The sequence below is a fragment of the Zootoca vivipara genome, chromosome 16 (genome assembly GCF_965207765.1).
Source record: "Zootoca vivipara chromosome 16, rZooViv2.hap1.1, whole genome shotgun sequence".
Classification (NCBI taxonomy): Eukaryota; Metazoa; Chordata; class Lepidosauria; order Squamata; family Lacertidae; genus Zootoca; species Zootoca vivipara.
This window is the reverse complement of record NC_142599.1, coordinates 37,056,019-37,071,329: the sequence shown is the minus strand read 5'-3', so window position 1 is coordinate 37,071,329 and position 15,311 is coordinate 37,056,019. Positions and strand designations below refer to the sequence as shown.

Genomic DNA, 15,311 nt, shown 5'->3' with positions numbered 1-15,311 from the left:
TTTAAAACAACAATAACAACCCTCCTCTCCAAAATAATCTGAAGAAGTGTGCATGCACACGAAAGCTCATAACAAACTTAGTTGGTCTCTAAGGTGCTACTGGAAGGATTTTTTTTTATTTTGTTTCTCCAAAATAATGCATTTTTATGCTATAGCCACCAGGTGGCAGCAGCTCCTGAATGCAAAATGCAGTGTGCAGCTCCCCCAGCGTGTAGGTTCGTAGCAGTCCAGTTTTGTGCTGGACGAAATTCAGTCCGACTCCAACTCTTCAGTCAGTTCAGTCCTTTACCGACAGGCCCAAAGCATTCAGGCAGTTTCACAAAATACACTCTATACAGGCTATGTCACTAATAGCAGGCACAGGCTTCAAATGCAATGCAAGGACAACTCACAGCATACAGATGGCACAGAGCTCAGTATCAATCTGGCAGAGCTTCCTTGCAGCGAAGCGAAGGAGGATATTCCTTAACAGCAATTAAAGGAACCTCAACAAATCCATAGGAAACCCTGGAAAGCAGCAGCCGGTCAGGGTGGACAATACTTTTTTTAGTTTTGTTTCTGAATTCCAACAGTTTACAAATGGATCCATACTTTCCGGATACACATTCATTTCACTTCCCCTCCATGGTTTCCCCCCGTAATTTCTAAAATTGCTGCTCATTACATCAAAGTGCAAGTAGATAAATAGGGACCGCTCCGGCGGGAAGGTAAACGGCGTTTCCGTGCGCTGCTCTGGTTCGCCAGAAGCAGCTTTATCATGCTGGCCACATGACCCAGAAGCTGTCTGCGGACAACCGCCTGCTCCCTCGGCCTATAGAGCGAGATGAGCGCCGCAACCCCAGAGTCGGACACGACTGGACCTGATGGTCAGGGGCCCCTTTACCTTTACCTTTACAGATATCTTACACTTTAACTTTTCCACACTCCAACAAGTTGCTGCTCTGCATTCAAATCCTACCTGTGATTTTACATGTTTACAATAATTCTTTAGATATTCAACAAAAGGTTTCAACTCCTCCTTAAAATCTGCCTCTTCTTGATCACCAGTTTTCATAGTCAAATTTGCCTATTGGGCATATTCCATCCGTTTTAACTGCCACTCTTCTTTAGGAGGTACTGTATGTCCTGCACATAAAGTCCTCTTGAATACAATAATAAGTTCATCCCATTATCCCTAAAAGAAATACTTCAGGTTTTTTTTGGGAGGGAGGGGAGTGTCACCTTAAGCATTTATTTTTTTTACCTCACTATAATAAATAATCTCACAGAAACCCTTTGCCACTTTATATGCCCACCACATATGGTAAAAAACACCTCCTGTCTCTTAACATTTCCAGCACATACCTGACTGATCTGTACATTCTTGCTAGCTTACTCAGCGTCAGATACCATTTATAAAATCATTTCCATGAAATTTTCTTTCAAAGCATAACATGCTGCAAATTTAACATTTCCACAATTCCGCCCCCGCTTCCATTTCCAGTGCATACGATACTGAACAAGATGGAGGCAACCTCTAATCTCTGCCGAGTGGTCATGTTTCCCTTTGGAGTTCAGACTTGGCAGAGACTGATATATTATTTATTTTATGCCAGGAGATCTTCAGGACAAGAAAAACGTAAGGAATAAAGCCTATACTGAGCGGAGTGGAGTCCCTAAGACGGTTGGGTGGTGCCCTGTACACCTCCTTCTGGCAACTCCTGCAGCCAGTATGTTGCCAAATTTATTGCTCTGCTTTCCTTTGGGCCACATCAGCAAGACCAAGAGGGGGGTCAGGCTTGCCCCACAGGGAGGTCACTTTGGTGCTGCAAACACAGTGGTTCGGCTTCATCCCCAGAGGAACACTTCATTTTCTCTCAAGGCAGATAGATGCCAACATAGACACCTAGGTGGAATCTACACACATATAATGTTCTGAAAATGCATTTTTTAAAAGCGGTTTTAAAAAAGACATTCAGTTTTACATACTTCTTCTTTGGCGATTACTTGTAGCCAAGTAAGACTGTCTTCCATAAACATGGTTTTAACAATGAGTCCGTAAGTGACTGTGGAGGCCAGTTCTGGATCCACACTTCCTTCCACAGTGGGGACATTGGTTTCCGGGCGGGAGTTGGTCACGGTGTGGATTTGCCAAGCGTGCCTTCCTCTTAGCATGTTTCTCCTTTGCGTCCTGAGTTCGAGTGTCTTCAAAGCCCAGGAAACCTTAAGACTCACCATTGCCATCTAGCATCGCATTGTATATTGCAGGTAAAACACACTTAAAACATTTTATTTGCTGCTGTGTAGCTGAGTACCAAGAGTCCTCCATGGATAGAGAGATCACAGCAATACATCTCTGGGTTGCCATCTTTCCCGCTAGATACTCGGTGGTGCTTCCACAATGTTATCACGTCACTGCCATCTAGAGGGGCAACTCTGTAATGCAACAAAAGTGGGATGAAAAGTTGGAGGGTTTCAGCAAGAAGTTACAGGCCATGCACTGATTGGAAAGGAAGCAGTACGTCCGTGTTAAATTTTTTGCATGTGCCTTTCTCTATATGAAGCTGCCCTGGTCTGTGGCCCCACTGTGATGACAGTCTGCCACTAGAGGGTGGAAGAGGCACAGGACCTACTTACCGTAAGACTTGGAATCCCAACATTTCTCCGATGAAAATACTGTAAGGATGTCCTATTTCAACATCATCATCATCATTTTACTCTTTATACCCTGTTTGTCTGACTGGGTTGCCGCAGTCACTCTGAGTGGCTTCCAACATATATAAAAACACAATAAAGCAATAAACAGTAAGTAAGAAAGAAAAAACTTCCCTATGTAGGGCTGCCCATGTAAGGAGCAAAAAGTTTGCATGTATAGAGGAAAGGCCAAAGATGGTTGCCACATGTACTGGCAGAAGTCTCAAGACCCTCTTCTATGTGGGACTATTATGGGGACTGTGGGACTGCTATTTTTCTGGCGTGTCATCAAAGGCTTGCTAAAAACTTAATACATAAGAAAATTAATTTGGGGCGGGGGGGGGGCATTGAAGGAGGAAGCCAGAAACTTATGTTTTAATGTTCAGGGAAGGGGAGAGGCAGATAAATATAGCAACTCTCTTACCCCAGGGAACTTCTCATATTTGATAATGGCTAAACTGATGCAAGTTGGACTGTAAAGGCAAAACCCTTTGGGGAATCAAACACGAACAGATGATGATGAAGAAACTAGTCAGATGAGGAAAGCCAAGGGAATGGTTGGGGTGAAAAATTGGGGATAGATTCATTTGTGGTGTCAGTAAAAAGGTAAAGGACCCCTGGATGGTTAAGTCCAGTCAAAGGCAACTATGGGGTTGCGGCGCTAATCTCGCTTTCAGGCCAAGGGAGCCGGTGTTTGTCCACAGACAGCTTCCTGGGTCGTGTGGCCAGCATGACTAAAGCGCTTCTGGTGCAATGGAACACCATGACGGAAACAAGAGCCCACGGAAACACCGTTTCCTTAATCACACTTCTGAAAATAGCATTTCCTCCTTCTTCTTTCAGCAATGTGATTTTTCCTTATGAGGTTTACAACGCATTCTCCTGAAACTTTTTAAAATGTTTCTAGATCTAGCTCAGATCTGCCCAAAAGATTAATTAAAATGGGTGCCATTTATAATGAGTGTACGGCCTATCATATGAAAAGTACAGCAAAACATGCTCAAGTGTTTTAATGCAGAACAGGCACATAGAAGTGGAGTGTAAATATTTCCCTTCCAATAGTGAAGATGGTAAGGGCTTAAAGGGGGTCTTATGAACAGGCTCATATCTCCACCACCACTGTGATTGCCACAACCATCTCCATCACCAGCTCAATTTCCATCACCCCCACCATTCTATTCTGCAAGAAGTTCTCACCTGCTCATCATTGCCTTCCGGGGGGCTCCTCTTTACAACCTCTGAGTACTGAGGCTCAAGAAATGCCTCCTCTGTTGCCACCATGGAGGCAGCTGCAGAGGGGAAGGTAAGACATTTACTCCATGGGGTCACCAACACTTGCTTCTAAGGGTACTGTCAGGCTCTGGGGACTCGGCTTCCTCCCCCCCCCCTTTGGCCGTAGATAAGCAGGACAAAGAGAAAAGAGTCCCTTACCATTTAAAGAGTCTTTAATGATCACAGCAAAAGAACAAAGCTTCCATTCTCAGATGAAGGTGTTCCCAGTTAAGGATTCCACCCACTTCCCCCCTAGTCACTTCTGTCTTACAACCTGATCTCGCAACCATCGTGCTTTTTCTGTAGCCATCTTATCTGCTCTATGTGATCTTGGACTGATAGGCTGAACACTTTCCAGCGAGAAAGAGTCTGTTAGCTCTTTCCCATCTGTTCTTCACTTTGCTGTTCAACCCCCAGTTCTTCCTAACTTTTGTCTTCAGAACTATGCCCCTCTGCAAACCACTGTTCCAAATCTATACTGCTCCACTGTTCCTGGGCAGCTCCAGAATCCTGGTCAGGAGCAGGGGGAGGGGTAGGGGGAGGGGTAGGCTCCCACTATTCCTCATCAGAGCTGTACTCCTCAGCCTGGTCTCCGACAGATACAGAACCATGCATAGGAACCCTAAACTCCCACTGAAAGGGACTCAAGTTTCACAGAGATAAGCTGTGGGAGGCAAGATGGTCATATTAATGGATGCTTTGGTCTGTTCCCTCAAGACTTTCCTTCTGCTCTTACTAAAAGTTTCCTACCTTCGTTGGTGGGCATCGTCCTTCTTGTCTTCCAGGTCTTTATCCCAAATCCAGCCAAGAGGAGCAAAATTACGAAGAAAATGAGAATACTCCACCTCAAAAGTTCCACCACAAATGTGAGTTGACAGTCACCTGTAACGACAGGAAAAATAATAGGGTTGTGCTGTTGATTTTAAAAGGTGTAAGATATTGGAAGACCACCAAAATCTTGGGCAATACGTGCTCTGAAGGGAGAAACCACAGCTCATTGGTGGAGCACCAATGTTGCAGGAACAAAGGTCTCAGCTAGAGCTGTGCACAAACAGCTTCTTCAAAGTCTCCACTTATCTGATGGGATCAGAGCTACCTAAGCAATACAGAAACTTATTTATGTATGCAGCTACAGCTGCAAGAAAGATATATGTCCAAAAATGGGAAGAAGAAGTTCCGATGAGAGTTCCGGCGGAAGAATTAGAAATCAAGACAACAAACTTTTATTAAGGAATGGAAATGGTTTATTGAATAATTACAAATTGCAAATAGATTAAGATTTGCAGATTTAAAAACAGATATAGAGGAATAAGAATAATATTGCGGGGCAAAAAATCAAAAACATGTATGTTGGAGTTTTAGCTGAAAGATTCACCAAAGGGGAACTGGTTAAGAAAACTCTCCCAGCTGGTGAGAAAGATAAGATCAGATGAAACTATTAGAGGAATAATGGTAGGAAATAAAACATATAAATTAAAAGCATTTGCAGATGACCTTGTGGTTACGGTAGAGGACCCCAAAAAGTCTCTACCGAAGGTGTTGGAAAAGATCCAGGATTTTGGACAGGAATGAGGTTTTCGCTCAATAGAACAGGTAGCATCCTTTAAATACCTGGGTATAACCTTCCAGGAAAGGGGCTCTTGGCGCTAGCAGATTAAAAATACGATTGCAAATGCAGAAAGATCTACCAAAGCGCTAATAAGATTTTTCTACGGGAAAGGGGGCCAACACATACCGGCAGCCTCCCAGGTCTTTGCTGCAAAAATACTAGCACAATTGTTATATGGATCCCAGATCTGCAGCTTTAAAAACCTTACTCTCTTAGAGGCATTTCAGACTAAGTTTTTCGTTGTCTTCTAGGGATCCCCCCTTGTGTATCTAACATAGCGGTCCGTTTGGAGGTTGGACAAATCCCTGTCAGTGCTCAGATATGGATATTGAAGATCCATTATTGGTTAAAGCTTATTTTCTTGCCGGTCGGGTTGGCACCCTTAACCTTATTAGACACCTACCAATCTAAATGGAAAGCTACATTGCTTGAAAAGCTGAAAGGCTTGGGGACCCCACAGCAGACCTTGATAGCGGCAGGCTTTGAGAAAGCTAGGACTATAATTCGCCAGCGTATCTGGGACGTAAAATTACAATGCCACATGAGTGAAATGATCAAACATTCAGCAATAAGGGACTATGGGAGAGGTTTCTCTCCAGCTAACTACCTGTCAGGTCTTCAGATACCCAAATACAGACGGTCTTTTACCCTCGTTACATTTAATGTTCTCCCTTCTGCCTTATTGCAGGGCAGATTTGAGGGTAAACTATATACAGCACGGGTCTGCCCTTGTGGCTCGATGGAAGTAGAAACTGCTTCACATGTACTACTATGTTGTCGTTTTTATGAGGATATACGTTTGACTTTTATTATACCTGTTTTGCAAAAGTCCATGAAAGAATCCGAACACCACAGTTTAAAACTTCTGGTAGAGGACAAGAATCCCGAGACCACATTAAATGTAGCCAAATTCTGTGTGTCTGCAATCAATCGCAGGAAGCAAGTGGTATCCCATAATGATCAAACCCCTAAATGTTAACTACAGGGGGTACGCTAATAATTAATTTTAATTTTTATATTTAAATCCTTGTCATATTCGTACTGTCCTTTTTGATATGTTTTATGATCTGTGATATTGTGTGTGTTGATGCTGGTCTGCGACCGTACTAATAAAATTAATTGTTATGTTTTAATGAATATTCTAGATTCCTCAGTAAGCCACAAGCAGAGAGAGAGAGAGAGAGAGAGAGAGAGAGAGAGAGAGAGAGAGAGAAGAAACGGATAAGACAACGCCCTGAACTCCACTTCTTGGCTTTCGGCAGGAATCGTGCCATCGTCCCCAACTGACCTCGGCTTCCACCTCCTTCTCAGTTCTTTGTCGACTTCTTGAATCCAATGGTAGGTTTATTGATTTGTTTGTTAGAACTCTGTTAGAATTTTGAAAGCTAGTTATGAGGACCCATTCCTAAGTTTGCACCAATTCATGAATCTCTCTAGATTTCCATTTGAAAAATTTAAAATCTTTCCATTTCGTTAAGGCTCATTTTGAATTTAACACAGAAGGGAAGTGTTGGGTGTTCAGCACCCCAGTCTACTACCCAGCTGATGCGTAATGAGGAAGGGGAGGAGGGCAAATAACTGCTCAGCTTACACAGTGTTTTAGACGCTTTTAAAGATTAACTTAATGGTTTTTTTTTTTTTTTTGAGTTTTAAAAAAACAAGTTTATTAATCAATTTAAAACATGACATAGAACAAAGGCATAAATGGCAACAGTATAACACAAAAACATCCAATCTTATAAATCGTGACCATTGCCTATATCTATGCAGATCTATGTGAATAAAAAATACCCCTCCCCCCTCCCCCCTCCCCTCTCCCCTCTTTCTTTCTAATCCTTCCCTTACCATCATCCCTCCCTCCCCTCTGTTACCCTTTTTCCATATCGTACAATATATATGTTATATATATACAACACTTTCAGAACAAGAAGAGAGAGAGAAAGTCCAATAAAAATCCTCGAAATTATAAATGTTAACTCCTTCCTGCCATTTTCTAATGTATTCTTAAACTTATGCGAACGTACTACACCCAGTATACTTCTCTATTATACATGTCTAATACGTTCATTTTTCTTCATGCATCAAGAATCATATATATAAATTTAGTTTTTCTTTCCTCCCTTCTTTCTGTTTAATCAATTATCACCAAATTCAGTGCACCTTTAGTATATTTTTGAACGTATAGTTTATATTTTATCCAATTTTCTGAGAAGTTTTTTTGCGATTTGCCTTTCAGGTTGTTTGTTAATAGGGCCATTTCTGCCAATTCTTGTAATTTACTCTGCCAATCCGTCAAAGTGGGGGCTTCAGTCTCCTTCCAGCTTTTCGCTATCAATAACCTAGCGGCTGCGGTTGCATATAAAAATAGTTCTTTCATTGCCGTTGGGATCTCGTTTCCAATTATACTTAAAATAAACGCTTCCGGCTTCTTAATAAAGGTTGTTCCTAGCATTTTCTTAATTTCCTCATAGATTTGGTTCCAAAATATTTTGATTTTTTGGCAAGTCCACCACATGTGAAAAAGGTCACCCTTACTTGCCCCACACCTCCAACAGGCGCTTGATGCATTTTTATATATTTTTGATAGTCTATAAGGGGTCAAATACCACCGATGCTGGACTTTAAACATATTTTCTTTAATGGTATAACTCGCTGTAAAATTCATGTTGACTCTCCATAGTTGTTCCCAGTCTACCAACATAATGGGTCGCCCGATATCTTGCGCCCACTTTATCATATTGCTTTTTACAGCCTCCTCCATTACGTGGTAGTCTAGTAATAATTTGTACATTTTTGATATAATTTTGTTATTATTGTTTATTAAGTTAACTTCTAATTTTGATGGTTTTTTCTCGAATCCTAATTTCTTGTCTTTTATGAACAAATTATAAGTTTGATGGTACTCCAACCATGTTGTAAAGTATCTTTTAACTTCCTCATATTTCTTAATTGTTATTTGCTCGTCCTTTTCTATTAATATGTTGTTATATGTTGTCCAGCCTCTATTCATATTTCTTTTCTTGACCGTTATTGCTTCCGTTGGGGATATCCATTTTGGGGTTTTTGGTTCTAAGTATTTTTTATATTTCCCCCATGTTTTTAATAAAGGATATCTTATTATATGATTGTTAAATCCTGTATGGGACTTGCATTTCTCATAATTTAGGTAGGCATGCCACCCGAATCGGGTGTCATGCCCCTCCAAATCTAAAAGTTCTGTATTGTTCAGTATGAACCATTCCTTTAACCATACAAAGCACACCGCCTCAAAATATATTTTTAGGTCCGGGAGCCCGAACCCCCCCCTTTCCTTAGTATCGATTAATACTTTATGCTTTAGTCTAGGTCTTTTCCCGGACCATATAAATCTTGATAATTCTTTTTGCCAATTATCTAAAAATTCTAATTTTCGTATGATTGGAATTGTTTGAAATAAGAAGAGTAATTTTGGTAACACATTTAATTTAATTGCAGAGATGCGCCCCAGAAAGGACAAGTGAAGTCTATTCCACAATTCTAAATCCTTTTTTATTTCTCCCCAAGTTTTCCGGTAATTATCTTCAAATAGGTTTAAATTTTTTGGAGTAATCCAGATCCCCAGATATTTTATTTTCGAATATATCTTTAAATTTGTTGCTTTTTCTATATTCAATTGCTCCTCTTTTGATAAATTTTTGACTAATAACTTTGTTTTTTCTAAATTTAATTTAAATCCCGAGACTTTCCCATACTCTTCCATTACTTCTAATACTTTATTTAAGCTTTCTTTGGGCTGTTCCGTGGTAATGATAATGTCGTCTGCGAACGATTTAATCTTATATTTATTTTTCCCTAATATTATCCCTTTAATCTCTTCTTCATTTCTTATTTTTTGGCATAATACTTCCAGGGCTAATATAAAAATTAGTGGGGATAATGGACACCCCTGTCTTACTCCTTTGTTAATTTCGCATTTTTGTGACACCTTTCCATTTATTATGATTTTTGCTGTTTGTTTTGTATATATTGCTTTAATGTTGTTGTTGTACTGTTCTCCAAATTCCATATGGTGCATTAATTCTTTCATGAATTTCCAGGAGACCCTGTCGAAGGCCTTTTCGGCATCGACCGCCATTAAGGCAGCCGGTTTCTCTATCCGCAGATCTAAATATTCCAATATGTTAATTATATTTCTTGTGTTATTGTAAATATGTCTCCCTGGTAAGAAGCCTGATTGATCCCTGTGTATTAGTTCATTGAGGACTTTTTTGGTCCTCTCTGCCAGTATACTTGTGTACAGCTTGTAGTCGTTATTTAGAAGAGCTATGGGTCTATAATTAGTAATATCTAAAGTGTCTTTCCCTTGTTTTGGTATAATTGTAATGTAGCTTTCTTTCCATGAGTTTGGCATTTTCCCTTGTTGTTGTATGTTATTCATTACATTTTTCAAAGGTTCTATCAATACCTCCTCTAATTTTTTATAGTAAAGTGATGACAAACCATCTGGGCCTGGAGATTTTCCTACTTTTGTATTTTTTATAGCCATTTGAATTTCCCGTGTAGTAATTGGGGCGTTTAGTATTTCTCTCTGTTCCTTTTTTAACTTTGGGAGCCCATTTTGCTCTAGATAATGTCTTATCTCTTCTGAGGTTTCTTTCTCTTCCTTATATAATTCATTATAGAATTCAGCAAAGCATTTTTCAATTTCTTTAAGGTCATTTATAGTTTCCCCATTCTTTTTTAATTTATTTATTATTCTTTCATTCTCTTTTTTTTTTAATTGCCATGCCAAGATCTTTCCAGGCTTATTGGCTCCTTCAAAATATCTTTGTTTCATTAGTTTTAATTTCCACTCAATTTCCTCACTTAATAGCATTGAATATTGGGATTGGAGTAATTTGATGTTTCTCTTTAACTCTACATTATCTGGTTTATTATAAAGGTCCTTTTCATTTTTTCTAATTTGTTCTATCACCTCTTGTTTCTTTTTTTCTTTTTCTTTTCTCTGAATTGTATTTTGTTGTATAAAGTACCCTCTTAATACAGCCTTGCTGGCATCCCAAACAGTTTCTATATCCACTTCTTCTGACATGTTAAGTTTAAAATACTCTTTTAGTATTTCTTTTGCTTTTTGTATAATCTGTTCATTTTTTAAGAGAAATTCATTTAGCCTCCATCTTGTTGGAGCTTCCCTGTTCCCTTTCAGCCAGACCATAACTGCGTTGTGGTCTGAAAGCGTTTTTGGTTGAATTTTTTAAGGTCAATTCTTTTGATACCCAGATGGTGTCTATTCTTCCTGCTGAATTTTTCGGATAGGAAAAGAAGGTATATTCTCTTTGGAATGGATTTTTACTTCTCCATGCATCCTCTAAACCAAATGATTCTATTAGCTTAAAGAAAGTATTTGGTAATTTCATTTGTTTTTTTTTCCCGGTTTTAACTGATCGATCTAATTCTGGTACTGTTACTCCATTTTGATCCCCTAATAAAATCATTTTTTCACCCACATTTTCTATTAATTTAGTCTCCAAATTTTGATAGAATTCACTTTTCCTTTCATTTGGGGCGTATATTCCAATCACGATTATTTTTTCTCCTTGAACTGTCACCTCTATTACAACTATCCTACTTAATGGTTTTTTAATTAAGTGGTTTCTGCAGTTTTCTAAATAAAATGGAGAGTTGCTCACCTTCAGTTTGGCAGATGTGCAGCAAGTTGAAGGAGATGCTTTTCTGATCAGCTGGATTGGTGACCAGGCAGGTGATGTTGGGATCTGAGGAGTTGAGCTTCCAGAACAAGTGGAGATCCTTGCCATTGCCAGAGAGGTGGTATGACTTTGAACCATCTTTTAAGTCTCTTTCCCAGGAGATGTTGATTTCCCCCTTTTCAGCCACCTGACACTGCAGGGTCACGTTACAGCCATCTGGGCTGTTGGAGACAATTTGGGAGAGGATTTTGGGTTCTGGGACTGGTTCTGTGGAAACAAATATGAAAAGCTCATACGTTTCCCAGCACAATTCAAAGTGTTGGTGCTGACCTTTAAAGCCCTAAACGGCCACAGCCCTGTAAACCTGAAGGAGCATCTCCACCCCCATCATTTAGCCCAGACACTGAGGTTCAGCTCCAAGGGTCTTCTGGCGGTTCCAGTGTCTGGGATGTTATAAAGAATAAAGAATGAAGTCCATCCCAGATACTGAGGTCCGGTGTCTGGGATGGAACAAAGAATAAAGTGAATACAGTGTGAATACAAGGAATAAAGAATTAATTACCATACACAGAGAGGTGGAAGGTGTAATCTTTATACCGTGCCGAAGTAAACTTCACTCTAATGGAATATTTGCCACTGTCATCCATTTCCAAGTCTTTGATCCGCAGGGTGGTCTCATTGACCATCTCCAATCTTGGCCCAAACCTGTCCCTTGGATTGCTTCTCTGCAGTTCTCCTTCCCTGAATTCAGCCAGCTGAATTCCCAAACCATTCCCCCCCTGGAAATACCAGTCGATCGTCTTCAGTGTTGCCGTAGGTGGAATACCTGCAGGGAGCAACAGAGAGCCTCCCAGGATCCTGTTCAGCCTCTCCCTTTCCTGCTGAGGATTCTGCACTCTGAAACTTGCAGTACCTTAAAAAGTTCAGGGAGGTGGAAAAGAAGGAGGAAAAGGGAGAAACAAAGTCAAAGAAAGGAACAATGGTTGGAAAAGTCTCTCAGAACAACTGATTTAAAGCTTTGTGATTTCTGCTTGCCTATTAATTTCTGGAACACACCTTTACTCAATCTTTCAAATTATGCTCTTGGTATGTTTCTGTGGATAAAAAAAGGCTTCTGAATCCTGGGAGCCCCTGCTCTTGTTTAAAGTACATGCCAAATTCTGTATGTCTGGTTAGAATTGCCTGGACAGAAAGGTTTTAAGCAGGCGCCACAAAGAGCGCCTTTAGGAGGCAAGGAGTTCCAATGTGCAGGGGCTGCTACAATAAAAGATTGATTTCATGCAGGTGTGAAATGAATATTATGTGGCACTTGTAAGCAGTGCCAATTCCAGAGCATATATGGGTTCAAATAAAGTGGTCAGCTGTTGAGGGCTTTTTGTACCATTAGTACCCTGTTTCTCATATTTTAAGGCATCCCCATAAAATAAGCCATAGCAGGATTTTTGAGCATTCAAGGAATATAAGCCATACCCCGAAAATAAGACATAGTGACAGGAGCAGCAGCAATGCCGGCCGCGGCAGGAGGAGGAGGAAAAAAATAAGACATCCCTTGAAAATAAGCCATAGTGTTTTTTTTTGAGGAAAAAATAAATATAAGACGTGTCTTATAATATGAGAAACACGGTAATGCCTTAAATTTAGCCCTGCAACAGACCGCCAGCCAATGCAGATCTCTGAGGAGAGGTTAAATGGGGTCAGGGTCTCACTCACACCAATAATTATGCAGCAGCTTCCTGCACTAACTGCAGCTTTTAGTTCAAGTGCAAGAGGAGACCCACTCAGAGTGCATTGGATATCCTTATTCAATTCTGAAAGGTGCTTTGTCAGACTGCAGAAGCATCATTGCAACCTGCCTTTTTGAACACAAAGCAGCCAGATTTTTGCCTTCAAGAATTAACCCAGGACGGAGTCTTTGAAGAATCGCTTGCGGGACCAGCTTTCCCCGGCTAAAACGGAAATTAAATTTCCTGCAAAGAAGATTCAATCCCTCCACCTCCATTTTGAGAGGAAGAAAACCGAGGTATCACGCTGTATTCCAACCCTAAAATGCACTTGCTTGAGAAGGAAGTCGTACTGTTTCAAACGATTTAATAGTCGGTGGCCTCTGCATCCATCCTTTACAGCACAGTGAGTCTCCTGGCTTCATTTCCTCTGTTGTTTACACTCTGCTCGTATTGTAGCTTATTTTAGGTAAAGGTAAAGGGACCCCTGACCATTAGGTCCAGTCGTGACCGACTCTGGGGTTGCGCGCTCATCTCGCATTATTGGCTGAGGGAGCTGCCGTACAGCTTCCAGGTCATGTGGCCAGCATGACAAAGCCGCTTCTGGCAAACCAGAGCAGCACATGGAAACGCCGTTTACCTTCCCGCTGTAGCGGTTCCTATTTATCTACTTGCATTTTGACGTGCTTTCGAACTGCTAGGTTGGCAGGAGCTGGGACCAAGCAATGGGAGCTCACCCCGTCACAGGGATTCCAACCGCCAACCTTCTGATCAGCAAGCCCTAGGCCAGGGGTCCCCAAACTAAGGCCCGGGGGCCAGATGCGGCCTAATCACCTTCTAAATCTGGCCCGTGGACCGTCCAAGAATCAGCATGTTTTTACATGAGTAGAATGTAAAATGTAATCAGCATGTTTTTACATGAGTTATTTAAAATGCATCTCTGGGTTATTTGTGGGGCATAGGAATTCATATTTTTTTTCAAAATATAGTCCGGCCCCCCACAATGTCTGAGGGACAGTGGACCAGCCCCCTGCTGAAAAAGTTTTCTGACCCCTGCCCTAGGCTCAGTGGTTTAACCCACAGCACCACTTATTTTAGATGTTACCAAATAACAGAACCATGGCGGCATTGTGAGGCCGCTTCAGCAGACAGAGAGCCCTTCTACACAAACGTCTTTTCCTGCAAAAACACCATACCTGCCAAGTTCCTCTCTGAAAAATAAGGGACCGGGCTGAAAGTAGCATACCGGAAGTAGAGCTGCCGCCATTTTGGAACTGGGCGGAGCATGCTCAGAAGTGACTTTTGATGCTATGCCCAGTTCCAAAATGGCCACCGCACCAGAAGTCGCACTGCAGCCATTTTGGAACTGGGCAGAGCAGCATCAAAAGTCGCTTCTAAGCATGCTCTGCCCAGTTCCAAAATGGCCACCGCGCCAGAATAAACTGGGGAAAAGCAAAAAAATCCATTTTTTCGGCTGGGGACAGCCGGAAAAACGGGGGTTTCCCAGGGAATACGGGAGACTTGGCAGCTATGAAAAACACCTGCATATCATTTTATCAAGCCTTGGAGGACTTACCGGTGAGAGAAGAAAGCAAAAACAGAGTCTGGAGAAAGAGCTCCAGGCTTCTTTTGGAGCCATTCACAGCCCCCCTTTGCCTGCTGCGTGAAGGATTCCTCTTTAAGATACAGTACACAGATGTGGGTCGTTCATCGTAAATGGGACTGAAAGCTGTACGAAGTTATGAGAGATTGAGCATTTTTAGAAGGAGAAAAATTGAGCAGCTCCTTCTGTCTCTGAGTGAAAGAGGAAGGTGGGGGTATTTATGCAGATGAGAGGAGTGGTTACGAACTAGTGCTGGCAGCCAGCCCCAACCTCCAGCTGCTAAGACCTCCTTCTTAGCAGAGACTGCCAATACACAGAATCATGGAATTGTAAGAATTGGGAGAGACCCCAACAGTCCAGCTCTAGTGCCATGGGCGTAGCCAGGATCAAATCTAGGGGGGGGGGGAGTTCAGGTTGTTCATGGGGGGGGGGAGTTCAGGGAGTTCATGGTCGTTCAGGTTGTGACATTTCAGCACGGAAAAGGTGAATGAAACCACAATTTTAAGGTGGTTGCAATTCCTACATTTATGCTTTTACAGGCGGTTGGACTAGATTGACCCTTGGGTCCCTTCCAACTCTACAATTCTAAGATTTAATAAAAAGGTCCTCACCATAGCTGCCAAGTTTTCCCTTTTCTCACGAGGAAGCCTATTCAGCATAAGGGAATTTCCCTTAAAAAAGGGATAACTTGGCAGCTATGGTCCTCACAACATAATACAATTTGGTCCCATATGATTAAGCAATTA

General features: G+C 41.4%; 1 protein-coding gene across 1 annotated transcript; it reads right to left on the bottom strand.

Moving 5' to 3' along the window:
- Nucleotides 1–267: 267 nt before the first annotated feature.
- LOC132591321 (CD48 antigen-like) lies at nucleotides 268–14,937 on the bottom strand. The gene is made up of 7 exons (XM_088659929.1): nucleotides 14,919–14,937; nucleotides 14,539–14,691; nucleotides 11,804–12,154; nucleotides 11,224–11,508; nucleotides 4,696–4,827; nucleotides 2,617–3,962; nucleotides 268–2,415 (listed from the first exon to the last, which is right to left on the bottom strand). The coding sequence occupies exons 1-6, from the start codon at nucleotides 14,935–14,937 to the stop codon at nucleotides 3,835–3,837; spliced, it is 1,068 nt and encodes a 355-aa protein (XP_088516055.1). The 3' UTR covers nucleotides 268–2,415; nucleotides 2,617–3,834.
- Nucleotides 14,938–15,311: the final 374 nt, after the last annotated feature.